We start from the raw sequence: 26,188 nt of genomic DNA, 5'->3' as shown, positions 1-26,188 counted from the left end.
GGACAACAAGCTTGTTCACACAGCTCCTCCAGTAAGCGGGTTTTTTTTTCTTCCTCTTCAGACAAGCCTAAATTCATTTGAAGTGCCAAAGAATTAAAGAAAGATGTATTTGGGTTTACTCCTGAAATCAACAAGACCAGACATCTCACAAAGTTTACCTTAAGGTCCAGATATTAGAAAAGTATGCTGCCCTTTGGGAGAGCTTAGATTATAAAGGATTAGTCTAAACCTAAATGGCTTTTGCTGTTTTCTTCCTTGGGTTCCAGTGTGTGGGTTCTATACTTAAGTATGTATGTGACTTTTGCAGGTACTTACAGCTATTAATATAAATTTTGAACTTAGGTTTTTTACAGTTTTAAGAATAAAGGATTGTTGGATAGTGTAGAAAATTACCTTCTAAAATAATAGTTTGAAATCAAAAGCAACTCCACATAAGAAAGCAAATACAAAAATAGCATAGATTTGCTGATTTCTTTTGGTTTTTAGTTTCTTTCTGGTGTTCAGGGTTGAAGAGCCTTGTATACATGCTAGACAAGCAAACACTACCTTGAAGCTTCATCATAGCCTATTTTGTAGTTTTTAAGTAATTATACACCTACAAGAAATTACAAATAGGTCCCACATATACTTCCCCTGGTTTTTTCCAGTGATAGCTTTCTAAATAACTATAGTACAGTTAACCAAAACCAGGAAATTGATATTACATACTGCTTACTGTTTAAAACAAACAAGCAAATCAGACATGAAGAAAAAGCTCTCATTTTCTTCCCTCTTCAGTCTCTCAGGGTAATTGGTGTGTTTCCTTCCAAGCCCTTTATAAGGTAAAGGCATGTATATTCACAAATGCACAGTGCACACTTAGGAGCATGCATGTTGTTATTTTTTCTCTTTTGCAGCGGCTGGGATCAGTTATACTGTAGTTTACATTTTGATTAATGTGGATTTTTATTTTTTCATGCTATTCTACACTAAACACACCATAATTATTGAAGCAAGCCCCTATTTGTTGGACAGGTTTTTCTGTACATATATAGTGCTGCAGTTAATGACCGTAAATGCATATATTGAACACTTGTGTAAGCATTTCAGTAGGCCTTTAGAAGTACAATTAGTGGGCACTTCTGAAATAATTGCCAAAAAGTATACCAATCTGTTTCAGAGTGATACTCAACTTCCCAATGTAACAATAAACAAAATTAACATTTATGGAAAATCACTTATGTACAATTGGACAAAAATAGGATGTTCCCTATTTATAATAGGAGCATGATTCTGGGTTTTTTTTTCTGTTTAGTTTTGTTTTTCCCATCTGGGGATTAAACCTAGGGCTTCACACATTGGGGAAGTGCTCTCTTCCCTTTCCTGTTCCACTCCTTCCTGCTTCCCATTCTTTCTCTTTTCTTTTTTTCCTGTTTTCTGCTTCCTTCCCTCATCACTTCTTCTGCTTCTCTACCATTCCACCCTCATTCATTCCCTAGCTTCCTATGGCTGTTTGGCAGGTTGCTTTCTTCACTTTCCTCCCAAATCTCTGACCAGCAGCCTTCCTCAGCGGTGGTGTGCATTCTCTTCCCTGCTGTGCCTGTTCCATTCCTTCCCCTTTTCTGCTCTGGGTGTTTGTTACTCTCCTCTCAGGGAAAGCACCTTAGAGCCTCTCACTGCTTGGTTCTGCAAGTCACACAGATTACCTGTATTCACACCCTATGTGCTCCCTTCTCTCCATTCTCAGCTGTTAGAGAGCCACTGTAATGAGGCTGCTTCTTCCTAGTCCCTTGACTTTTTTCTAGTCTTTTCTGTGGGAATTTATTTCAGTATTCATATGCTTGTCCTCTGCTGCAGCTTTTTCCTGACTACCATAGCCTACAGACATGCTCTAATCCCTCTTTTCTCCTTCACTGTGAATTCCTGAAAAGAGCTGTTTATTCCTATTTCCTCCTCTCTCATTCACTCCTTTCCTGTGCTCTTCATACTCTGAAATAGTATTCAGTAGGGTCACCAGAGAAGGCTAGTAAACAGTTTCAGCTCTTATCTGTCTGTTCTTCCTGCTACATTTAATAATGTTGATTATGTTCTCCTTAAAACTCTCTTTTTCAAAGGCTAGATCTTAACAGTCCTCCTCTTTCCCTTTGTAGTTTCCTTTTCTGATTCCCTAAATGTTTGTGTCCCTCAGAGTTCTGTGTGTAGAAACCTGCTGTCTACACTGCCTGGGTGAGCTGATCTGCAGCCAGCTACCCTCTGGCAGAAACAGTATACTTCACATACACACCAGTTGTTTAGTGGGTGCTGCTATCCTCTGTGGCCAAAGCTTTCAGCATGTCATCTTGCCTCATTCTCAGATTCATCTCTCTTCTGTGTTCTCTGTTTTGCTTATTGGAACCATTACCATGTCCTACATCTAGGTAAGTACTATGTTCTAGGGATTTTTCCACTTAAATATTTCTCAAATCTATCTTCATTTTGCCAGTATAGCTACCTGCTTGTCTATCTCAGTATATTGCAAGTGTCCTTATATTTATTTCCTTAAATATTTTCTCTCTCTCTCTCTCTCTCTCTCTCTCTCTCTCTCTCTCTCTCTCTCTCTCTCTCTATCTCTCTCTCAGTATCAGGGATTAAACTCAAGACTACTTGAGCCACACATCATTCTTTTTTGCTATAGTTTTTCAGGTAGGCTCTTAAGCTTTTGCCCAAGAACTATGGTGCTCCTACCTATACCTCCCACATAGTTGGACTTACAAGTACAAGCCAACATACCCAGCTGATTTCTTGGATTTAGGATCTTGCTAATTTTTTGCTGAGGCTAGCTTTGAACCAAAATCTCTGTCTACTAAATAGCTGGGATTATAGGCATGAACTTGTTGGAGTCACCACATGATGAAACTGTCCATGTCAGCTTTCTTGTTGAAAACATTTGAGTGGCAACCCAAAGGTCCCAAACAAGTCACTCATATCCTTTTGTGTGTAAGCCTATTTCCTCCCTCAGGCTGTCCTAAACTCCCTTATTCATATTTTGGTTTAGCCTCAGTAAAGTGCGTGATACTCTTCCATAAGCACAATGATTTCCCATGTTTGTGCCTTTTCTCATGTTATCTCATCCACTTAAAATACCTCTCTACTCTTCCTTAAGTCCTTCATAAGACTTAGTTTAGACACAATTTAGGATAATTTCTCTGGTCTTCTTTCCACCCATTGGACTCAGCAACATTGAAGGCTCTAATTACCACAACCTATGCACAGCCGTATCAGTGTAAGTAGCATGTTACTTGGTAGTTTTATTTGTGTGACTGTCTTTCCCATTAATCTTATGATCTCCTTTACCCCAAACAGTGCATCACCTATACATCAAATATAGTGCTTGTCATAGTGCTGTCTCTTACAGATGGAAAAGTTGAGACACAAATTATAACTCCTTCAAAATGTTAGCTCAAAATGAAAATGGATTGATTTCTTAAAAATTGGGTTGGAAGCCAGAGACTAGTGGCTTATGCCTGTAATCCTACCTCCTTAGATTCAAAGCCAGCCAGGGCAGGAAAGCCTGTCATACTCTTTTATCTCCAATTGAAGTACCAAAAAAGCTGAGGTGGAACTGTGGCTTAAGTGGTAGAGTGCTAGCCTTGAGTATAAAAGCTCAGGGACAGGACACAGGCTCTGAGTTCAAGCCCCAGGACCAGTGGCCCCCCCCCAAAGAAATTGAGGTTGGAAATGTATAATCATGAATATACTGTTGGCATCTGCTGTGTTGCACTTCCAGAAATATGAAAAATAAGTTTCTATTGCTTATGAGCTATTTAGTCTACAGTATTTATTATAGTAGCCATGGCTTAAGACAGTGTCATAAGAAACTAGCTCTTAAGGGTTTTTGCTTTATAATCAGATAAATAATCTTCATAGAATATTGACTAGGTGAGAGAATGGAGGACTTAATTTTCCCCAACCAAATGGAGCCAACTTCTGACATTCTGTAGAACGATAGTCAAATGTCCAGTATTTTAAAGTTATTCTTTTAAAAGTTCTGACTTATTACAAATTCCATTTATAATGTGTCCTTTCTTAAAATCATTGTGTCTTTTCTTAAAATCATTGACTATTCTCTTAATTCCCTAGATTCTGACTAAGCATTATATGTTTAATATTTTACAAATGTATTTTTAATCAGTCTGCAAATACTTAAAAGTACCTTTCAACTTTCTTACCTGTTTCTCTCTCGCCTATTGTTTGTTCTCCTAATTGTCATCAACACAACTGTACCTCCTCACTGGGTTGAGGGCCCTGGGCCAGGCATTGTTTTTTATGTCTTACAAAGAAGAGACGCTATGGCTTGGGTTTTTTTCTGATGGCCTAGTGTGAGATGTTTATACAAAATGTCAATGGAAACAATTATCCTAATAGGATGACACAGCCTCTTTTGCTTAGAAATGTCCTCATTTCCTGTTTAGGTTATCCAGAGGTCAGGTGGGGATTTCTTTTTGCACTGCCACAGTGCAGATCCTCTTTGGACAAGCCTGGTAGGTCTCAGCTTGCTGCATTTATCTTCCTAGGAAAAGAAATCCTCTTGCTATTTCTATTTATTTTCCTTTGGTATTTTATTGCCATAACCTGTAATGAGGATGTGATGCCAATAGCTTCTTCTCAACTAAATTGCATCTTAAAGTCTATCTATTGCCCATTTTGAAGTTCGTGGGGATCCCTGCATTATTCACAGTATTTTAGTGTTGTCCCCGTTACCTTGTTCAGGAAACTGAACCCAGGGAACCAAGCACTCAGATAATTATCTGGCTCAAAGTAACCCTTGTGTACATGCTCTGGGCTCCTGCCGTAGTGTCTGTGCTTCAGCATGACTTGGTAACTGCTCTCACCCCTACCTCCCATTCCCTTGAACTCATGCCTTGAAGCTGTGGAAAGACCACATTTGTTGAAACTTACTAAGTAGCAAGTGTTCTGACATGTTTATTATTATCCCTGACAAGAGGTAATTACATATGCAATCAGGTCTGGAAGTAAATAGTTAATTAGGGGTTAATAAATAAGAGCCTTTAAGAAAATTAAACTAAATACATATTTAGATTGTTTGAATAAAGATTACAAAATCCATAATCTTTGAAAGAAAGAAATGACTGCAGATACAGTCTCCTTTTAAATTTTTCATTTACATTTGGTTGTGCTGGGGATCAAACGCAGACCTTGTGTATAGTAAGTGTTTTACCACTGTACTACTTCCCCAGCCCATCATGTGCTTATCTATATTATGCTAATTAAGTACAGTAGTCTGACTCACTTTGCATATGTTTTAGAATCCATGGCAAAGTAGTAAAGGACCTGTACATCAGGACTCAAGTGATTATCTTGAAGAGACATAACAAATTTGATATATGAGTCTGGAATTCAGCCCACCATTTCACCAAAGATAAGGGCTCTAGAATTAGAGTCCCTACTTGCTTTTTACATGGAATGCTTAGTTATTGGTTAATCTCCATAGAAACTTATCCTCCTTTTTCTCCTGAGGCACTTGGGACTTAATAGTTTTCCTTTGTTTCATTTACCCTGTGTGGCCTGAGTTCCATTTTAAAGAAGGGAATGACAAGATACCTCTGGCATCTCTAGTACTTCATTTTAATTTAGTCCCCCCCTCAAAGCTAGAGCTAGCATTTATAACTGATGTTAAATTATAAGTCTTATTTAACTTACTAAGATTTTAGAATAAAACATGTAGCTAATTTTATTGAAGATTAAATTAATTCACCTGTTAGACTCTCAAAGTTTTTGTCTGCTTTATTTTAAATCACAAGCACTATCTCATATGGGGAATGAGGGTTAGTGGCAAATACCCCCTTAGATTCTAATTGAAAAGAAAAACACTAATTATTCCCTTCTCCTTGTGTTTCTTAACAATTCCACCATAAAGATATACATAAAGAAACCTCAGCCTTGTCCAGTTTATTTCATCCAAGTACTTGCCATATCCTGAAGCATAGACATGTCAACATACAATTATTTTCATTGGCTAATCCATATTATCTTCCTTTGTTGCTTGAGTTCTTCCAAAGTCAATTCACACAAGTAGATCTTATTTCTTTGGAGCTTCAATGAAGCAAAATGATTCATCCAAGAGAACTGAAAGTCTAGTGAATACCTCTCATCACAAGTTTCAGGGTTTGATTTCCTTGGTATTGGAAGTCTTTGAGCTGCATTGGTGAAGTTGTTACATAACTAATGGTTATATAAGTATAGCAGATGATGTAATTAATCTGGACAGAAATGAATGTATGACCCGGGAATGTTTTTTTAACTTGCTAAATTGTGGCATCACTAGTTTTTTAAAAGATAATCTCAGGAACAGAACTTTGGTTGTGAAATAATGTAGTACATTCTGTAGCACAAGTAAAACTATATTAAGTAGGGCTGGGGATATAGCCTAGCGGCAAGAGTGCCTGCCTCGGATACACGAGGCCCTAAGTTCGATTCCCCAGCACCACATATACAGAAAACGGCCAGAAGCGGCGCTGTGGCTCAAGTGGCAGAGTGCTAGCCTTGAGCGGGAAGAAGCCAGGGACAGTGCTCAGGCCCTGAGTCCAAGGCCCAGGACTGGCAAAAAAAAAAAAAAAAAAAAAAAAAAAAAAAAAAAAAAAAACTATATTAAGTAGACTAACTGGCTTTCAGACTCACATAAAGCTAAAAATCCAGAGATGTCCAAGTTATTAATAATTACATGTTAAATAAATGGTGACATAGCTATGTTGTTAGTATGTGAGACAGGAGTTAGCATAGACTTGTAAAACTGTGTGTTACGGAAACACAGCTGTGTGCCAGTGGTTCATGCCTATAATTCTAGCTGAGATCTGAGGATCATGGTCCAAAGCCAGCCCAGGGAGGAAAGACTATGAGACTCTATCTCCAATTAGCTACCAAAAAGCCAAAAGTGGAGCAGAGGCTCTATTGGTAGAATGCCGGCCTTGAGCAAAATAGCTAAGGGAAAGCACCCAGACCCTGAGTTTAAATGCAGTATATCCCCCTTCCCCCTCCAAATACCGTAAATAGACAGTATGATCCACTGGCTGGATCTCTAGTGCCTTGTGGAGGTTGGTGGGTCCCAAGTACTGGAAGAGATTGTCAGAGGGAATAGATGGAGCTAAAAGCCCTGGAGGAAAGATTGTAAGGTCTGAATTAGGGCAGCAGTAGCAACAGGAATAGAAAGTAGGGACAAAGTAAACTTGGGAAGTTAAATTGGCACAGTTGAGCAGTAAGTTAGATGTAGAAATTATTATAAGAGAAAGGGGTTAAACAGACTGCATCCAGGTCTCTGGTGTGGGTAATTAGGAGAGTACACCTCACCTATGTGTGTCCTACCTTACAACATCAGGAAGTTGGCTAGATACCTATATTTTTTTTTGTTTTAAAAATTATTATTTAAGTAGTTGTACAAGAGAATTGCCATTTAACAAAGCAGTTTATGAATACAACATATCTTGATCAATGTCACCCCTTCCAACATTCTCACCCATCCTTCCCCTCCTCACTTTTTTCCCCCCTCTGTCTTCTTAATTTTGTAAGATAAACATTGGATTCTTGTTGGCACTTTACCCCTCTTCTCTTCATTTGTCTACCACTTTCCCTTTGGCTCCACCCATCCCTTTCAAGTAGCCACTTCCTGGTGTTTTATTTTGCTGAATTTTGATTTTGGCTTTCTAAGGATTTACAGTATTTGAGATCTCCCTTAAATCTACTGTATTTCAATTAATATATTACTTGCATACCGCCCATACTTGCATACCACCCAACATATCTATGAGTTTGTAAGCTAAATCTAGTTTTACAAATAAGGGAAAACTTGAGTCCTTTGTCTCTCTGGATCTGACTTAATTTAATGTAATTTTTTTCCCAAGTCTTTCCATTTCTTTACAAAAGGTACAATATTATTCTTTCTATGGATGAGTAAAGTTCTATTGTGTGTATATACCATATTTTCTTGATCCATTTGTCCATTGAGTGGCATCTGAGCTGATTCCATACTTTGGCTATAGTGAGTAGTGCTGCAATAAACCTGGTTGTGTTGTTCAGGCTTTATTGTATCATGGTTTGTAATCTTTTGGCTACTTAATGGCTGAAGAAAAACAAGTTTTGCATGCACATGTATTGTTTAAAAACTTTTATCCAGCTATTTGAAGTAGATCTACTTGAAAACTGATTGAAATCAATTTGTACTGGATAATTATAGGGGTTTTTGTTTTTTTCAGAAGTGGAGAATAAACTCTTGATAAGAATTTATTAATATCTTTGTACATTCTTAAATAACTTGCAAGAAACTTCAGTCAAGTAAATACCTATTGCTTTTGGTTTAAATATATAATATCAACACTTTTATTATCTTTTACTAGTTGTAGAAAGGGATTTCAATTCAACATTCAGTTTTATGAGTATAATCCATCTTAATCAATGTCACATTTTAAGCTATAATTGCCAAAAGAATTATTTTAAAATTCAACTACATAATGTACTACCATTCTTAGTAAGTGGAGAATCAAAAGATCCTGTTAAGCCAGGCATTGGTTGCTCACTCCTGTAATCCTAGTTACTCAAGAGGCTGAGATCTGAAGATTACAATTTGAAGCCAGTTTAGGCAGGAAAGCCTGTGATACTTTTATCTCCAGTTAACCACCAGAAAACTGGAAGTGGAGCTGTGGCTCAAGTGGTGAAGTGCTGGCCTTGAGCAGAAAAGCTCATGGACCAGTGCCTAGACACTGAATCAAGCCCCATGACGAAAAAAAGAGAGATCCTCTTACAGGTTCATAACAAATTCTACTCCTAGGTATGTTGTGTTTATATATACAAATACACATATATTTATACAAATATATTTATAGGTATATATTCAAGAAAAATAAAAATATGTCCACATAAAAACCTTGTAGACAGATGTTTATAGCAGCACTATTCATATTAGCTAAAGTCCCAAATATCCATCAAATGATAATTGGATAAACATAATGTGGTATATGAAATACTATTCAGCAACGAAAAGAATGAGGTATTCATGTTTATTGCAATATAGTGAAGCTAAAAAATATACTACCTGAAAAAACAATAATTACAAAGTATTACATTATATGATTCCCATTGGGAATGACTTCTAGTGGATTATGGGGTCTGGAGAAAAGGGCCCTAAGTTTAGATTTAGATGCTTTAGTGAATTGTATGGTACATCTCAAAACTTAAAAAAACAAAAAAGCTAAAATGATGGTGTCATTTTAATTACATTGAAGTTACTTATTTTTATTTTCCCCCACTTTATTTTTACTTTTTGTCAGCATACATTAGTTATATAGGGAGAGTTTCATTGTGACATTTCCATAGATGCATACAATGGACTCCATCATCTCCCTCCTTCCATCTCTCGTCCTCATTGTCCTTCTCCCTTGAGCAATTTCAGCAGGTTTCATTGTTTTCTTTTCGTATATATCACAGACACAGTCACCTACCCTCTCCATTTTCCCTGTCCTCCATACTTGATCCCCATAAGAACCTTTTTATTTCCACATTAAAAAGTAAAATACAGAAAAGTTGTTATATTGCTACCAAAAAAATAAGAAAGTGTAGTACAAGTAAGGTAAATTCTTATACATAATAGCTGTATGATGAGAAATCTAAAATTAGAAAAATAATAATAGATTGGAATAATCACCATAATTAAAAAAGAAGTTAAATGTGATTGTTTCTAAGAACAGAAAGAGTAGGATAATGAACTGATAATTTAATGATATGCTCCACTTGGTTGTTAATTGTGCATTATTTTGATGAAATTAATTTGAATAACCAAGCTAATCACATAAGTTCTATATGCCATGGAAGCTATGATAGTGACCTAAGCTTTTTTCAGCAAAGCAAAATATGAATGTCTATTAATCTGATTACAGAAATCCTATTATTGCCCTTTTTCAAAATTCCAAACCTTACTACATAGCTTGGTTTACTATCAGAACATTACACATTCTACTTCTGCTTCATGCATGTCCCTGAAGTCAAGTGACTTGAAAGTAGAGTGCTTTTAAACAACTTTCCCAGCACAGTGTGCATAGAATGCTCACCTTCATCCGCATTGAGTGAGAGTGGAAGGACTAGCAGAAAACAGATTTGGCAAATGGGGACATTTGCAGAGTGCAGACTTGGGTGAAGGAATATCAGAGAGCCAGAAAGGAACTTGGGGACAATTAATAACAGAAGGCAAGAAAGGGAGGTTCCTGTGATTTTGCTTCTCCGTGCTTTTTTTGACCAGACTCCTCTGGCTGCTACTTAAAATTCTCTTCTGTTGCTGCATGTAATTTTCCATATGTGAAAATGGCAAGTGCTTTGGAAATCATGTGGAGTTCACCATCCCATTTTACCATCTATTTAGAAAAAGTGATTTTATTTTTTTCCAATGTGGTTAATTAGGACGACCTTTTTGTCTTGAATTCCCAGTAGCTAATGACTCAGGATTTGTCTGAAAGATAAGAATTTCTTCCTTAATGCTGTATTGGGTTTAGGGGTTGTGTTGTTGTTTAGGTCTCAGAAGCACTGTAGAAACCTGTGTGTCCGCTTTGTTTTTTGGAAGCAAGGGAAAAATGATCTCCTGGTTTACTTTTGAGGTCCCAGGTGGATTTTGTGTTTGGAAAAGGGAACTTGGGGGACTAAGGTTGACCCTGAGCCCCCAGGTCACTGTTCACATTTACAAAAGCAAACCTGGTATCCCCAATTGCTTTTCTCTTGAGGTTGGCTTAACTTTATTTATCTTCTGTCTTGGGTCACTGCCCCTGAGGTGCTTCAAAAGCAAAATCCAAAAGACCCAAAACAAAGAAAACTAAACCAGATTCAAGGGAAAAATGACCTGGCACTGTGAGTTCATTTTTACAAAGGCAAAAAAGCCACTTGAGAGTTCCACAGAATGATTTTAAGTCTGCCTAGACTCATTATGTCATTCGCACAGTGATCTCAACAGGCCTGAGACCCCAAGTTCCATGGGTGTAGTAGACTGGGAGCCCATCTGTAGGACGAGAAACTGTCAGCAAGCTCGATGGGGTGACACTACGAATTCCTTCATGGTTCTGAATGTTTCAGCTATTTAGAGCATACAAATGGACCTCACTCATGCAACATTTCTTTCTTTAAACTGGTCTTTTTGTGTGCTAGACACACAGGATGCACTGAGAAATGAAATTTTTAACTCACAAAGATGGACATAAATCCATTGATGTGTTCAGATTAGTTGTGAAAGGCAGTTTTGAATCCTTAGTGGGAAAAAAAAAGGATACTAATTTCAGATAATCTTATGATTCATGAGATAGAACTGATGCATGTTATTTTGCTATTCATTTTCATATGATCCATACTTTGCTTACTTCCCAAAAAGATTTAAAGTGGAATTACTTTACTTGACTATTGGAAATAAGCCATTTATAAAACTTAATGCCAATTTTCATTATCTTCTGCTTGACTTTATCCTTTAATAAGTATCTGTAAAATTGCTTTTGGATAATCTGGGGAGAATTTTGTTTGTGTTCATGTTTGATCTACATCTTTGAACTTCAGGTATATATGTTAACTAATAAATTCACCTGGTGAGACCATGTTTTACTGTCAATTTTCAAGACAAGAAGAGATTTTTATGTGATTAATAACATATTATTTGCACACTACTATCTGAAGGAAGTAGAACTTGAAATAGGGAGATTAGGTTTTATGCAATTGAGGTTCTACGTTGCAAACATATTCCATCAGTTGCAGTTAGGATTTTTGTTTTGTTTTGTTTTGTCTTGTTTTGTTTTCTTAATGCTGGTCCTGGAGCTCGAACTCAGGGCCTAGGCACTATTCTTAAGCTTTCATGCTCAAAGCTAGTACTCTACCACTTTGAGCTACACAACTTGATTTCCAGTGTTTTGGTAGTTACGTGGCGGGAAGAGTCTCACAGACTTTCCTGCCTGCGCTGGATTCTGAGGTTCCTGCTTGAACCTCAATCCTCAGATCTCAGCCTCCTAAATAGCTAGGATTAAAGGTGTGATCCACTGACACCCAGCAGTCCAACAGTTTTAAAAATGAAGAAGTAAAGGGGTGCCATGGCTCATACCTATAATCCTAACTACTCAGAAGGCTAAGATCTGAGTTTTGAAGCCATCCTAGGCACGAAAATTTGTGAGACTCATGGAGCTATGACTGTGAACTGTCAGCATAAGCCAAAGTACTCTGCAATGTGCTGATTTTTTTGTATGCATGAAGTTTAAGAAAAAAGTTCCTCTAAACCTGGAGTTAGTGATGTGGCATCATCAGTTATTTCTTGAATATCTACTCAATGGTGTCACTGTGCTGAGCACATTTTCAATTTTCCTAACAGCTTTCTGAAGTTTTTTCTCCTTATTCTAATGGTATTGCACATTGGAAAAAAAAAAATCCTTACATAGATGGAAACAAGAAGCTGCAGGTGCTGTGAATAATGAGCAATCAATGTTTCTGCCTTTTTCGACACTTAACTGACAAATTTTGTGTGAAGAGTCTTAATTTTAAAAGTTAGTTCTTCGTGTTTTTACCAAAATATTACTTATTTGCTTTTAGAATATATTACATATGGTGACATATTTATTGAAGGCTATCTGCTCTCAGTAGTGTATCTCTGGTGCCCAGCATAACATCTAGCACACTGTAGATGGGCAGTCAATATCTGCTGAATGACTGAACTTTGTCTTGATCCTTAGCACTTTTCTCCACATTGACACACTATCCCCATCATCTTTAATGTGCAGATCTTCACAGATATCTACAGACCAACCATGTATGATGTTAGTTTTCATGCATTATTTATGTAAATGTGAAAGAATATAGTTTAGATTTGTCTGTGTGATCAGGTAGGTTAAATTTTGTGATTCTAGTGATTGGCATTCTGAGAATCTGCCTACAAGAAATTTGCATATGGTATTTGATCCTATGAAAATTGTTTAAGAATGTTTTGGTTGTGTGTATGCACATGCATGCATGCATGTAGAAGAACCAATTCTTTATTCACAGTTGGAGTTGGTGTGTGGTTTTAATTAATTAAGTATACTCCTTTCTCACCTGGAGATAGATGAGCCCAAGCAAAAAGGAGCTTAAAGACATAAAGACTTCTTTCTCTTCATATCCCTAAGGCCACATTGTTACTGCCTTTTGGAAAGAAAGGGAGATCACAACCAGTATATTAAGTGGTGACTTTCTGCTGACTATGTGCACATACACTGGTGCAGACACTTGAAAGAGGATTCCTTTATACTGACCACTGTCTAAGCACTGTTTATTACTCAAATTTATTTTAACATATAGATATGTCAATGTTGTTTTAACTATAGTGTTAACCACATGTCCACTATAGAGCTTTATGAGAACAGAGGCAGTAAGTCACCCATAATCCCACCTTACAAATAACTACCATTCTTAACATTTTTTTCATATTTTCTTCCAGTCTTTTTTGATGAGTTTTCTGTTATTATGTAACATTTATCATAAACATCTTCCCAGGTAATTTAAAATTCTTCATAAACATTAATTTTAGTATATGATATTCATCAAACAGGGATATTGAGATTTTGGCTGTTTGTCAGTCTTTTGACAACCAAATAACATGTTTGAAATTACTTTTTTTTGCACGTAGGTTTTTGTCAAGCTTTATTATTGTTTTCTGAACTCTTATTTCTGTAAATATTACTGAGACAAAATAGCCATTTTATAAGGTTCTTAGACACACTGTAGAGTCGCTATCCAGAGAAGTTATTTCAGTGACTTTCTTTGAGTGTGTGAAAGGAGAGGAAAATGTACTTGTCAGTAAACAACAATAATTACAATAAGTTCCTTTTGCATTTTCAGGCAGATTTTTTACAGTGCCTAATTCGAGTTTGTGTGCCAGTGTTTCAACTTTTGGTATGGCCTACAATGTCACTTATCTGAAAGTATATGGAACAGTTTTTCATAGTTATTATTTCATTATCGCACTTTACTCCTTTGCAGGAGTCCTTATTAATCATCGTAAATGGGGTGTGAAAAAGAGTCAAAAAGTCCCTTACCTTCCTAAGGGAAAGCTGGCTTCTTCTTACATTTCTTTAGGTGGCTTTAATCCCCCTAGATGCTTTATCTCTCAGTGTCAGTTGGTTGGCTTATGTATCCGCTAAGTAAATACAAATACTTCCTTCATTTGATCAAAAAACAGTAGACTCCTTACCTATAAAGTAAAAGAAAGAAAATATCAAAACTAAAGGAAGTGTAGTAAGTAAAGCATTTAGTTTTCTGAAACAATTCAGATGGGGATAGGAAGTTGGTTTTAAATGGCTTAAAGAGGATTAGGGTTTTAAAGTTGGAGAAGGAGTTTGGTGCTTTGGTTTACTCATGTTATTGCTTTTAAAAGATTACTTCTATATTTGACAATGATTCTCCCTGGAGTTTATAAAGCAAATAGTCAATTTTAAGACAGACTGAAAAAAGAGGGCTTCTTTTCTTGTTGTTGTTTGTTTATACAAAATGATTGCCTAGAGTTAACAGGCTGAATCCTGAAGCCCTCCTTTCTGAACAGTATTGTGAGGATCTGTTACCAGGGAGAATCCAACAGAGATTGTTTAATGCCCTTAATTGAGATTATCTGAGCTTTTGAGTTAAATTATATTAGGAAAAGCTGGGTACAAACAGTTTCTTTGAAAGATAAACATACCTCCAAGAAGAAAGGTTTACAACTTTATACAGTGGCACCAGCCCTTATTAATAAATTTGAGTACTGACTGAACAGTGAATAAAGATAAAATCTCTAAAAGTACTAGTGTTCATGTCAATAGAATACTATATAAAACATTTTTATTATGCATAATTATATGAAAGTGCCATAAAATTATTAGAAAAGCAGCTTCTGGCAATCAGTAATTTCATAGTGAACCATACATTTGGGTTATGAAGTATAGCTAGTGAAGTTTTGAAAATGAATTTCCTTATTCTGGTTCATCTTAAGAAACAAGTCACATTAAAATGGACCAAGAACAGCAGTACTTCATTTATCAATGAATAAATAATCAAGGTTTATGCAATGTTTTCCTCATCCTCCTCAGCTCCTTGACTTGTTTATGGTCTGGGATTGGTCTACTTACCTAGCCGATTATGGACAGCCAGCTTCTAAGTACCTTCGTGTGAATCCAAACACAGCCCTTATTCTTTTGGAGAAGTAAGTATCTTCTGAAAATTTTTTAAAATAACATTTTAGCAAGTTTTGATTTAGCCACAAGATGAAGAATTAGAAATTCCTACAAAGAGAAATATTTAGATGGACTTCAAAAGCAGATTCCATTTTAATAACCAAAAGATAAGTTTCTTTCTTCACTCTCAGAGTTGTTGTTTATAGTGATATGATTATTGTTATTATTATTATTTTTTTGGTATGGTAGCCTGAATTTCGCAGGCTTAATTGGCCTTACTAGCATGTTTACTTGGAGGCTAGGGATGTAGCTCAGTGGCAGAGTACTTGACTATTCTGTGTCAGGCCCTGAGTTTTTGTTTTTTTTTTAAGAAACTGCCTCTTGGGCTCTTTGAAGGTAGAGTAATGTAACCTTAAAATGTAATATTGTGCATCTTGTCCAGCTAAACACAGACCAGAGCAGAGGTGTTACTTTTTCCTCTCTGTGGTATACATTGTCTTCACTCAGTCATGTTTCATTTTAAGTATTACAGTTCAGCTTTTAAATTAAAATTATGTTATTTCCTCAGATTTCAGAAGAACTGTGTGTGTTTGATTGGAAAGAACATCAGGAACTGTTAAGAGAAATACAATTTTTAAAATGTCACAAAGCACCACTGAGGCAAAGACATGGCCTTGAATTTTGTTTCTGTTTTCTCCTTTTACCTTGTTTTGCTATGAATGTGATTGACAGAGTCTATGTAGGGCATTTTAGCATATTTTATGGAATAATATAGAAAACAGTATTATATTTAGAATGTAGCATCTTTTAGATTATAGACTAATGCAAAACCATCACTTGTAATGGGGAAAATATAAGACAAAGTTGATAATTTTGTGTGGTTTCTCTATCTTTAAGTTTATTAGTACCTAATTGTGTGCTGGTACTGGGCACTGAACTCAGGGCTTTAACATTTTTGCTTACAGCTGGTGCTCTGCCACTTGAACCATGCTTCAAGTGTAGCATTTTGGTGGTTAATTGGAGATAGAGGGATGATTTTGAGCCTTGATCTTCCAGGTCTCAGCCTCCTGCATAGCTAGGATTACAGGTGTGAGTCATTTGCAACCTGCCTAGTACTTGTTTCTTGAAAAATATTTGTCAGGCCTAGGATCTGTGTACTGTAATCAGAATATGCCAGGGTGGTGTTTTACTTGTGACCGCACAGCATTTAATTACCATCTAAGCTTCTTTGTTTACATGTGTTTCTAGGATGAAGGATACTAGCAAAAAGAACAATATATTTGCTCAGTTCAGGAAGAATGATCGTGACAAACAGAAGCTGATAGAGACAGTGGTGAAACAGCTGAGAAGTTTGGTGAACGGCATGTCTCAGCATACATAGACTTACTTCATATGGCTGGTGCTCAGAAAAGACAAATCCATGACTGAGCATCAGTCCCTAACAAGCATGGCTTATGACACAGAATTCAAAAAAAGAAAAATCCACTGATGTGGTCCTAAAACAAGAAATAATAAATATCATTTGTATCTTTGTAAGTGTTATTTTATATATGGAAAACATGACAGTTTCTTTTTTCAATTTTCGGGTAAAAGGCAGAACTGTAATATATAAATAAATTGTATATGAAACTGATTGCAAATATATTAGAGGAAAAACTTATGCCTCTACTTATAAGTATTTTTTTTCTATTTAAACTTGAATGACTTCAGTGTATGGCTTTGGAATGCAATCATGTCTGATGTGGGAGTATTTCACTGTCATTTTCAGACTTAACAGCTTTTTATTTTCACCTCTGCGACGCAAGTAAAGTTTTTAAATCTGAGAGGTAAATATGTAAATATTTAAAGCTTGCTGAAATCAAGCTTAGTAAGGATGTCAACTATTTGTTTAACTTGGATGGTTTCATTTTTAGCCTTTCAGAATATGAAGAAAATGTTTTGGGTTTTCTAAAGACGTAATGTTGTGTTCACTAGCTATCATTTCTGTCTCTAGTGCTTGTACTGACCCCACTCTGGCTCAGTTTTGTTCAGTTTTAAAGAGGACTTGAGGGACATACCACTTAAGTTGCATCTTGTCTAGGGCAGGTGACTTGTTCTTCCTATGCAGTCACCACTGACAGTCGTCAAATGACAGACTTCAAAACTGTATCCTCTCTGTGGAAACAGACCAAATCAGCGGAACGCTGGAAAACCTAAAGCAAATGTACATTTTCCTTTGTATGAGTCATCGTGACCCAAATGCCCATGTAAATCCGATCCTTAGTTCTCTGCGATGCATTTATGCTGAACACCCACTTTGCATTTTGCAGATGTGTACCTGTAAGACTGTACCTGATTCTGTAAAATAAGTATAAAGAACTCTGTTTACATCTCTTAGTCTCATGATGATGAAATATTAAAAGGTTGAAGAACTTGAAAATTGCATTATGTGCAATCAGAGCTTCTCACTTCAAACGGCTTCCTCCTGGAAAGGTGTTTGTTTTATAACACCCTAATTACTGGATGGGAACGACACCAAAACAAACAAAAAGCATTTGTTCTGTTGACCAGCTCATCTCTTAAAAGGGGTCTCATTAAAAAACCCGTCCAGCACAATAAAATCTGCACGGAGGAGAGGACCCATGTGCACTCAACTCTGTCTTTAAAGGCTAAGGAATGTGGCTGACCTTCGTTGCCCTTCCCAGCCCAGGGGTCTTGGGGCTGCCTCCCACCGCCTGGAGCAGACCCCAGTGGTTCTTTACTAATAATCCACACATGCCACCCTGCTACCTCCCATGCGCCCACACACAGCTCTGTGGAGTTACACAGTAGGGAGTAGGGTACTAGGGGCTGAGGTATTTGGAACACGCAAAGCCTGACCAGGAGAGACAAGTTGGGGGAAGGAGGAGAATTTGGTTCTTGAAGCCCGAATGGTGGCTCAAGTATGTGGGAGGTGTCTGCTGCTTTGGAGCTTCCTCGGATTCTTTGCAAAGCTTTTGCGGCAATGAAGGAAACTACTGGTTCTACGAAGGATCTCTGCAGTGGCAGATCAGAGAACCAGGAGCTCCAGCTTGGAGAAGAAAAAGGGCAAAGCAGAACAGAGCAACCCCAGCCCTTCAACTTTGGAGTGGCCAAAGGGAGAGAAGGCATCGGGGAAGCTTAAGGGGTGGGGATCCCCGAGAGAGCCGGAGCCAGAAGCCCCAAGGCTTTGGTGGAGTAGGGAAGTTCTGGCGCAAAATCCCAGCCAGCTGGGGGCAGGCACAGCTTTGGAGCTTGGGCTCCGGAGCTCAGCTGCCACTCCCTACTTCGACCCCCTCAGTGAGCAGCACTGCCCACCACTTCCAATCATCACCCCTCACTCATCTTGGAACGCCTTAAATATGCATAAGCACGACACTGCCACCGTGTGTGGAGCGAGCTCAGTCCGCAGGGAGCGAGCCAATATCTATATAATCAGGTCCAGGGAGGCGGAGAAGGGTTAAACAAGGGACGCCAGAAGGAGGTGAGGCAGGGGTCTGCAGCCCAAGTGCTCTGGTTGGCAACACCACACCGGTGAGTTGCTTCTCTCTTTGCCCTCACTAGTTGCCTCTACCCTAGGATCTTTGGTCCTGGAAGAAGTGGCATGGGGGGGCATATTTGGCAGGGAAAATGTCTTGGGACACCCTCCATGGGGATGGTTTGTTCCCTAAAGGGTCACTGCAGCCTTCCACTGACAATGTGTCTGTGGAGCCAAGATCTGGTCGGGGTTCTTAATCTTGGGCTTAGCCCCCAAGCCCTGGGCCCTTTCCAGACAAAACAGGTGAGCTCTGTGCCCTTTCTGAACCCCATTTCTTGTGTCCCCTGCCACACTCATCGTGGGTCATCCCTGGGACATGACAGTCTGGTCATGTTTCCCTGGGAGCCGAGCTGCCTGTCGGTGCTGGGGGCAGTGGGCACCGCTCTCCTGGGCGCTGGACTGCTGCTCAGCTTGGCCCAGCACCTCTGGACCCTCCGCTGGACTCTGAGCCGGGACTCAGCCTCCGCCCTGCCTCTGCCCAAAGGCTCCATGGGCTGGCCTTTCTTCGGGGAAACGCTGCACTGGTTGGTTCAGGTGAGCAGATTGTAAGTCTCCTGTTCCCATTTGACCTCCATCGCTCCCAGTGATCCTGGGGTTCCTTCCTAACCAGACCTTTCCCGTCGTCCAGCGAGTACTCACTACCCCCGATTTGCCTAGCTTCTCTCAGCACCAAAGGACTTTTCGTCACCGTTCCCCAAGGCAACTTAAACCTTTCCCAAACGACTTGGAGATAGAAAGGGCCTTAGGAAGAGATTTGAGGAGCGTGTCCCATTGTGTCTTGCAAGCATAGCCAGGGGGCGGTCTCAGCCACAAGCCCTCGGGGCATGCCTTCTGAACTTCCATGTCCTCATCTTACTAATGGGTACAGGAGCCCCTGTAGGGCACCTGTGTGGTCCATTTGGGACCTTGTTATGAAGAAGAAGAAAAAAAAAAAAACAGCCAACCTGGGCAAGGAGTTTTTAATCAAACAGTACCCAGAGGCCCTGTCTCTCCAAGCCTTGCCTCCCCTTGCCGGCAGGGCTCCCGCTTCCACAGTTCCCGCCGGGAACGCTACGGGCCAGTGTTCAAGACGCACCTGCTGGGCAGGCCGGTGATCCGGGTTAGCGGTGCGGAGAACGTGCGCACCATCCTGCTGGGCGAGCACCGCCTGGTGCGTAGCCACTGGCCGCAGAGCACCCACATCCTTCTGGGCTCGCATACGCTGCTGGGCGCCGTGGGTGAGCCACACCGACGGCGGCGCCAGGTGAGCAGAACGCCCGGGAAGCGCCAGCCAGCCTCGGGGTCACTTGTACACTGAGAATTCCATAGAGATCTCTGCTTCACGAACATATAGCCTTGGGCCAGTCCCTTACCTCTCTGGTTTTAAACAATAAAGTCCGGGCAGGATTAAAACGTTATTTCATTTCTGATCTTCTATAAAATGGAGACCTAGAGAATGTTCAGTGGACAGAGTGGAGGAGGAAGCATGGGTCTTTACATGGATGGGGGGGAGGGGATCCAAGTAAGATGAGAGGGGGCAAGTTTAGGTCCGAGCGGCTTAGAAGAGGAGGAAGAGAGCGGTCTGGGCCGGCCTGCTCCACTCCCGAATCGCGGAGCCAAGCAGGCCAGCCTGCCCCCAACTCCGATCCTCCTGCTGGCTCCAGGTCCTGGCGCGCGTGTTCAGCCGCACGGCGCTGGAGCGCTACGTGCCGCGCCTGCAGGGGGCGCTGAGGAGTGAGGTGCGCGCCTGGTGCGCGGCGCGCGGACCCATCGCCATGTACGAGGCTGCCAAGACGCTCACCTTCCGCATGGCCGCGCGCATCCTTCTGGGTCTGCGGCTGGATGAGGCGCGCTGCGCGGAGCTCGCCCGGACCTTTGAGCGGCTGGTGGAGAACCTCTTCTCACTACCCTTGGACGTGCCCTTCAGCGGCCTGCGCAAGGTACTGCCCTAGCCTCCGTTCTTAGGGATTCGTGGTGTGCGATGGCACTTCCCAGGCAGAGTCTGGATGCCCGGAGTGGCACCCCTGAGTCCTGGAGTCCACCCAGAACCTCACCCCCAGACAGCCTAGGTGATAGTTGATGGGTACAGGGGGCACAGGCTCACTGTCATCTGGGGCCAGCCACATACACTCTCTTGGAACAGAGCCCGTGGCTCTTGCTAAGTTTGGGTCTGCAGGCATCTAGTCAGTTGCCCGTTCCCTCTCCCCAGGAGGGGTCTCTAATGCCTTTCACAATCCTTGATGGCTGCAGAACAAGTGGGAGAGCACCAGGGCCGCAGTCATAGCCCGAAACAGCCAGGCGCTGGCCCTAACAGAAAGGGTTGGTTCTTTTCCCCAGTCCCTGCCTACCCAGGTTCAGGACCTCTTCAGGCTTCAAAGGGACAGTGGGCTGAGCGCAGCAAGGCCCCATCCCTCTTTACCTCTCCCACTACCTTGGGGTTTACCATTGTGGAAGTTTTCTGGTTTTAGGTGCTTGGATAGAAAGACTAGACATGTATAAAGAGTGATGTTGTATGCTTATCACCTCGGATACATTTTCTGATTTCATTCTTGCAGCCTGTAAAATGTTCCTACTTTCATTTCATTGATGAAACTGGCTCAGTGAGGTTGAATGACTTAGCCAAGGCCATACATCAGAGTATGGGCAAAGACAGAATTTGAACCAGGCACTCTGAGTACAAAACTCAAATGTTCCATTTCCATGCCTCCTGGGAAGAGAGGATGTTTTTGCATTGCTTGCTCCCTAAATGCTGGAGAGGCGCCCATTCCTCTTGCCCATGCCCTTACAGCCATGAATGCTTAGCACAACCAGTAGTGTTCCCAGCAGAGCTATCCTGTGGACCATTTCTTCTGAGCCCTAGTTCCTACCACCCAGGGCAGGGGAAAGGGCAAGAGACTGATTCTGCCACAAGGCTCAGTGTCCCCCACTCAGATGACAGTAACTGCCTTGCTGGGAGAGGGCTGGTGAATAATCAAGACAGTGATGTTTGCAGGCAGTAGGCAAGTTCCTGACCAGTTATTATGTGCCAGGCCTAGAGCCAAACTAAGAGACTCACATCAGGATCTAGGCAGAGCCATCAGAGACTATAGGTTTCTAGGTAGGTGGCCAAGCCTGATCTTGTTCCCCATGCCCTCTTCTCCTTGTGCATCAGGGCATCAGGGCCAGGGATCAGTTGCATCAGCACCTGGAGAAAGCCATCGCTGAGAAGCTGTGTGAGGACCAGGCAGCTGAGCCCGGCGATGCCCTCAACCTGATCATTCACAGTGCTAGGGAGCTGGGCCAGGAGCTCTCAGTGCAGGAGCTGAAGGTAGGTGGTGGGAAGCTGCTGCTTCTCCCCTTCCACGCTCTCTCCACCCATGCTGTACATGCCAGGTGCCCTCATTTTGAGGCACAGGCACTCCTCAGAGTGAGAAGAAAGAGGAGACCTGGGTTCCAACCATGTAGCCGTGTCTGGTACTTAGAATCCAGAAAGGAGTAGAGAAGAGGGGTATGGGTGGGTCTCAAATTGGAAGCACTCAGAGAAAGCAATTCTGATACCTTCCCTACGTTCTACCGGCTGGCCCTGGAGGGTAAGGGCTCAGCCTTGGTTTCCTCTCTTAGAATGGGACTGAAATTTTCCATTCTGGCCGTAACAATGGTGTAAGGGGTTCAGAAGAAAATGAGCCATGGGCTGAATCTTGGGGAGCTGGGTGGCCACAGCAGTCCTAGGGGCTGGGAAGGAAAGTGTCACAGAGAATGGTCTCTTAGCCGTGACAAACCTAGGGGGGGGGGGGAGTGACAACACCCCCTACAGGCCAGGCCTCTTTAATTCCAGCCTGAGGCCCTGCCGTAGAGCATGTTGGGGGCTCTGGGGTTTCCATCTCAGCTCCCTGTCTTATCCAAGGCAGGCACAGCAGTTACCCTCCAACCAGGTCAGTATTCATTGCAAAATACTGCTAAGATTTTATCTAGTGCCAGATTCTGTTTGTGCTGGGATAATGAGCCTTGAGGTGGGGGAGGGGAGGGCACACATTCACCCTGCGATCACAGAATCCGCTAGAAACACGAACACTGGTGCTGACCAGGATGACACTGGGTGTAGGAAGGGCAGAGACAGGCAGAAGATCGAGCCTGACTACCCAGACCGTAAGCACCTCTTGGAGCCATAGATTCCACCCCGGCAAAAACAAACACCCCCCCCCCCCCCAGCCCTAACAGAGCCCCGGAGCCTCGCAGCTTTCACGTGAGAATCCAGTGAGTTACTGAAGTGCCCCTGTTGCCCTATGGCGTTCTCAAGTGGCAGGCTTGGATTTGTATGCATTGCAAGAGTAGTGCACAGAGCCGCTCTGATAGTAGGGCATCCCGGTGGGAAAGTTTGGATGCCTCCCGGAGGGACAAAGCCAGAGACTCCACGTCTTCCGGCCTGGCTGTCTTCCAGGAGTCGGCCGTGGAGCTCCTCTTCGCCGCTTTCTTCACCACGGCCAGCGCCAGCACGTCCCTCGTCCTGCTGCTGCTGCAGCACCCGGCCGCCATCGCCAAGATCCAGCAGGAGCTGGCGGCGCAGGGGCTGGAGCGCGCGTGCCACTGCGCCCCGGGAACCGCGGGGCCCCGTCCAGACTGCGGCTGCGAGCCCGACCTCAGCCTGGCGCGACTGGGCCGCCTGCACTACGTGGACTGCGTGGTGAAGGAGGTGCTGCGCCTCCTACCGCCGGTGTCGGGCGGTTACCGCACGGTGCTGCGCACCTTCGAACTGGACGTAAGTGTGCCGCGCCCTCTCCACCGCCCACCTCCCACCTCCCGCCCGGAGATCCCTCCCTCTCCTAGGGTCTCAGTTTTCCCACCTGTAAAATGGGATGACTCCTGTTACTACACCACCATACCCTCTGATTGAGAGGTAAACGGTTTGTTGCCCAGAGAGCCGACAAGGGTAGGGATTTTTGTATACTTCAGCTCTGTCAGTGATCCAGGGAGATCAACTCAGAAGTGTTAAAAAAAAAAAAAAAAGGCAAACAACCATCCTATTCTCTGTGCAGCACTACCTCCTAACCAGCGAGTGTAGATGGGAGCGGAGATGACACCCCTCTCTCCGGGCCCACAGTCCTGGCCTCTGGCTTACGCTGCGTTCCCAAGAAGCGCTGGGCAACTTAAACGCAATGTCCTCGGGCTGCCCAAGGCTGGGCTGAGAGTAAGGTCTAGGCTGCGCTCCATTCACTCTGGGCCTCAGTTTACTTACTCTCTGGAAGTTTTGTTTCCAGCTCTGATATTCTACGGAGGGTGGGGCTATACAGTGAAGTGGCAGCATTTGTGAATTGGTGCCAAAGCCTATCACTGCAGTCTGGGAGCACAAAGCCTAGGAGTGTAGCTTGGGGGTAGTGTTTGCTTAGCCTGTGAAAGGCCCTGGGTTCAGTCTTCCAACCCCCACCCCCAAAGAGTGCTCACCACTCTACAGGGAATTCCAGTCCAACATTTACTCTGCTCCGCCCCCCCCCCCCCACCCGCGATGGAGATGTCTTATTTAAGGGGGACGTGTGGGCGATCTTAGTGGGGGCACTCCATACAGAGGGAGGGGCCAGGACCCACAGCTTCATCCCAAATGGAGTGGAGAGAGTGGACCCCTGTGCTGGGTGAGAGCAAACCGTTCTGGGAGCTGCTACTTAAGCTGTAGTGAAGGGTTAGAAAGAGGACCTAGGCACCCCAAAGAGGGAACAACCGAGATGAAGAAGAGATTTGGAAGCTCTTGGATGCGGACATCACCACACTTTATTCTTTACTTGCCTTGGGGAAATGGGGGAGGGAACAGGACCTGGGGGTCAAGGGGAAGGTAGGTAGGGGACAGAGAGGGGCGGGTCATAGCCACCTTCCAGTGGGAAAATGGAGGACTAGAGGGAAGAGAGCTGTTCTGAAGGTGATTCCAAGATGTCCCGATGCTCTGCTGAAAATGTCTGAGCAGTTCTGACATTCTGTCCTAGGTACATCACACAGGCTTGGGGAACCAGAAGCCTCAAGGGCAAGAGTAGCCCAGAGACTGGAAAGCATCATAAGGCAGAATGGGCAGACAGAATGGGGAAGTGACTCAACCTTAGAGCACTTGTTAGGGATCTCACTGGGTTTTCCATCCCCAGCATAGGAAAAGAAGAAAAAGAAAAATGCACAGAATGGAGGTTGGTGGGAAATGGAAAGGGAATTAAATTGCAAAGTTGTCTTACAGCATATTAAGGATTTGTACATGCACATCTTAAAGTTGGCTTACAAGATCTGCACATACTGTCCAGGCGTGAGAATGACAGGAAGTTTCCCGTTGAATGTAAAGAAGTATTTTATAATTGAACTAACCTGAGGAGTGTGTGTGTGTGGGGGGGGTGTCTTTGTCATTTGCATCGTTCCAGCTCAGGCAGCTGGTAGGTGCAGGACTGGAATATAGATCTCCTGATAGCAGAAAAGAGAAGAATAAAGACACGGGGAAATAAACAATAGATGTGTTTATTGAATCCCAGTGGGCGCCAGACCCGTTCCTCAATCCTCCCAACAAAGCAGGCAATTTTATTCTCATTTTAACTATTAAGAAACGGAGGTAGACACACACACACACACACACACACACACACACACAAAGAGAGACAGAGAGACAGAGTCAGTCAGAGAGAGACAGAGAGAGTCGGAGAGAGTCCAGTTCAAGGTCTTACAGCTCACCAGTGAAGGGGGTTGGCTTCCTGATTGATCCTCTTTCCACTGGTTCCCAAACCTGTTTGATGCATCTGGGATAGTGGATGGGTTCAGGCCATTTCCAGGTGCATTGTGGTCAGGCCGGTCCCCTCGCCTCCTCGTAGGGCTACCAGGTCCCCAAAGGCTGGAGCGTGATGTACAGCATCCGAGACACGCACGAGACGGCCGCAGTGTACCGTAGCCCTCCCGAGGGCTTTGACCCGGAGCGCTTTGGCGCGCGGCGCGAGGATGCACCCGGCTCCCCTGGCCGCTTCCATTACATCCCGTTCGGCGGCGGTGCGCGCAGCTGCCTGGGCCAGGAGTTAGCGCGGGCGGTGCTCCAGCTGCTAGCCGTGGAGCTGGTGCGCACAGCGCGCTGGGAATTGGCGACGCCCTCCTTCCCCGCCATGCAGACGGTGCCCATCGTGCACCCGGTGGATGGACTACGACTGTTTTTCCATCCGCTTGCGCCTTCGGCCCCGGGGGATGGGCCGCACCTCTGACCCGCAGCGCGGCGACTCGCTGTGCCGCAGAGCATGCATGCATGCTAGTTCACCTAGTTCCTTAGTTCCACAAACTTTTCGCGGGACGCAGCTCTGCCTGGGACCAGGAGGAGGAACGGGAGCCGCAGTGACCTCGCGGGAGGAGCGCCCCGCAGTGGGAAGGTGTCGCCTGCTCGCTGCACCTTGCAGAAGGAAAGGTGGTGTGTTAAGCCTCTTCGTCACTTTACGAGATCGCAAAGCTGGGGTGGAGAGAACCCATTCCCTACGGGTGCTACCCAGTTTCAACTTTCTGTGGCTATCTGGGTAGCATCGTGGGTCCTGGGGTGTGTGTG

At 42.8% G+C, this 26,188-nt stretch overlaps 2 protein-coding genes across 4 annotated transcripts in view; both read left to right on the top strand.

The window, feature by feature from the left end:
* Positions 1–17,566, top strand: part of Exoc6 (exocyst complex component 6) — a 116,778-nt gene extending 99,212 nt beyond the window's left edge. For 2 of the 3 annotated variants that reach the window (XM_048338685.1, XM_048338690.1), the window contains 2 exons: positions 15,075–15,187; positions 16,407–17,566. In XM_048338685.1, the coding sequence (XP_048194642.1) occupies positions 15,075–15,187; positions 16,407–16,539 (246 nt within the window). In that variant the 3' untranslated portion in view covers positions 16,540–17,566. Of the gene's footprint in view, positions 1–61; positions 597–15,074; positions 15,188–16,406 lie in introns of those variants that run through there. The other variant, XM_048338689.1, reaches the window with a different exon arrangement.
* A 1,252-nt stretch (positions 17,567–18,818) lies between these two features.
* Positions 18,819–25,856, top strand: LOC125343007 (cytochrome P450 26C1). Its single transcript, XM_048335342.1, has 6 exons — positions 18,819–19,227; positions 19,712–19,936; positions 20,337–20,612; positions 21,824–21,979; positions 23,090–23,407; positions 25,479–25,856. Exons 1-6 carry the CDS (start codon positions 18,853–18,855, stop codon positions 25,854–25,856), a joined length of 1,728 nt encoding a protein of 575 aa, XP_048191299.1. The 5' UTR covers positions 18,819–18,852.
* Positions 25,857–26,188: the final 332 nt, after the last annotated feature.

This window comes from Perognathus longimembris, chromosome 2 (genome assembly GCF_023159225.1).
Source record: "Perognathus longimembris pacificus isolate PPM17 chromosome 2, ASM2315922v1, whole genome shotgun sequence".
Lineage (NCBI taxonomy): Eukaryota > Metazoa > Chordata > Mammalia > Rodentia > Heteromyidae > Perognathus > Perognathus longimembris.
Note: the sequence above shows the minus strand (reverse complement) of the source record. Positions and strands in the feature narration are given on the sequence as shown.

Bases quoted from the DNA above. Each gene is read 5' to 3' on its own strand.
- LOC125343007 (XM_048335342.1), top strand. From the start codon at position 18,853: ATGTGTCTGTGGAGCCAAGATCTGGTCGGGGTTCTTAATCTTGGGCTT. The intron at 19,937-20,336 runs GTGAGCAGAACG...TGCTGGCTCCAG, and splicing joins CACACCGACGGCGGCGCCAG to GTCCTGGCGCGCGTGTTCAG. The intron at 20,613-21,823 runs GTACTGCCCTAG...CTTGTGCATCAG, and splicing joins CCTTCAGCGGCCTGCGCAAG to GGCATCAGGGCCAGGGATCA.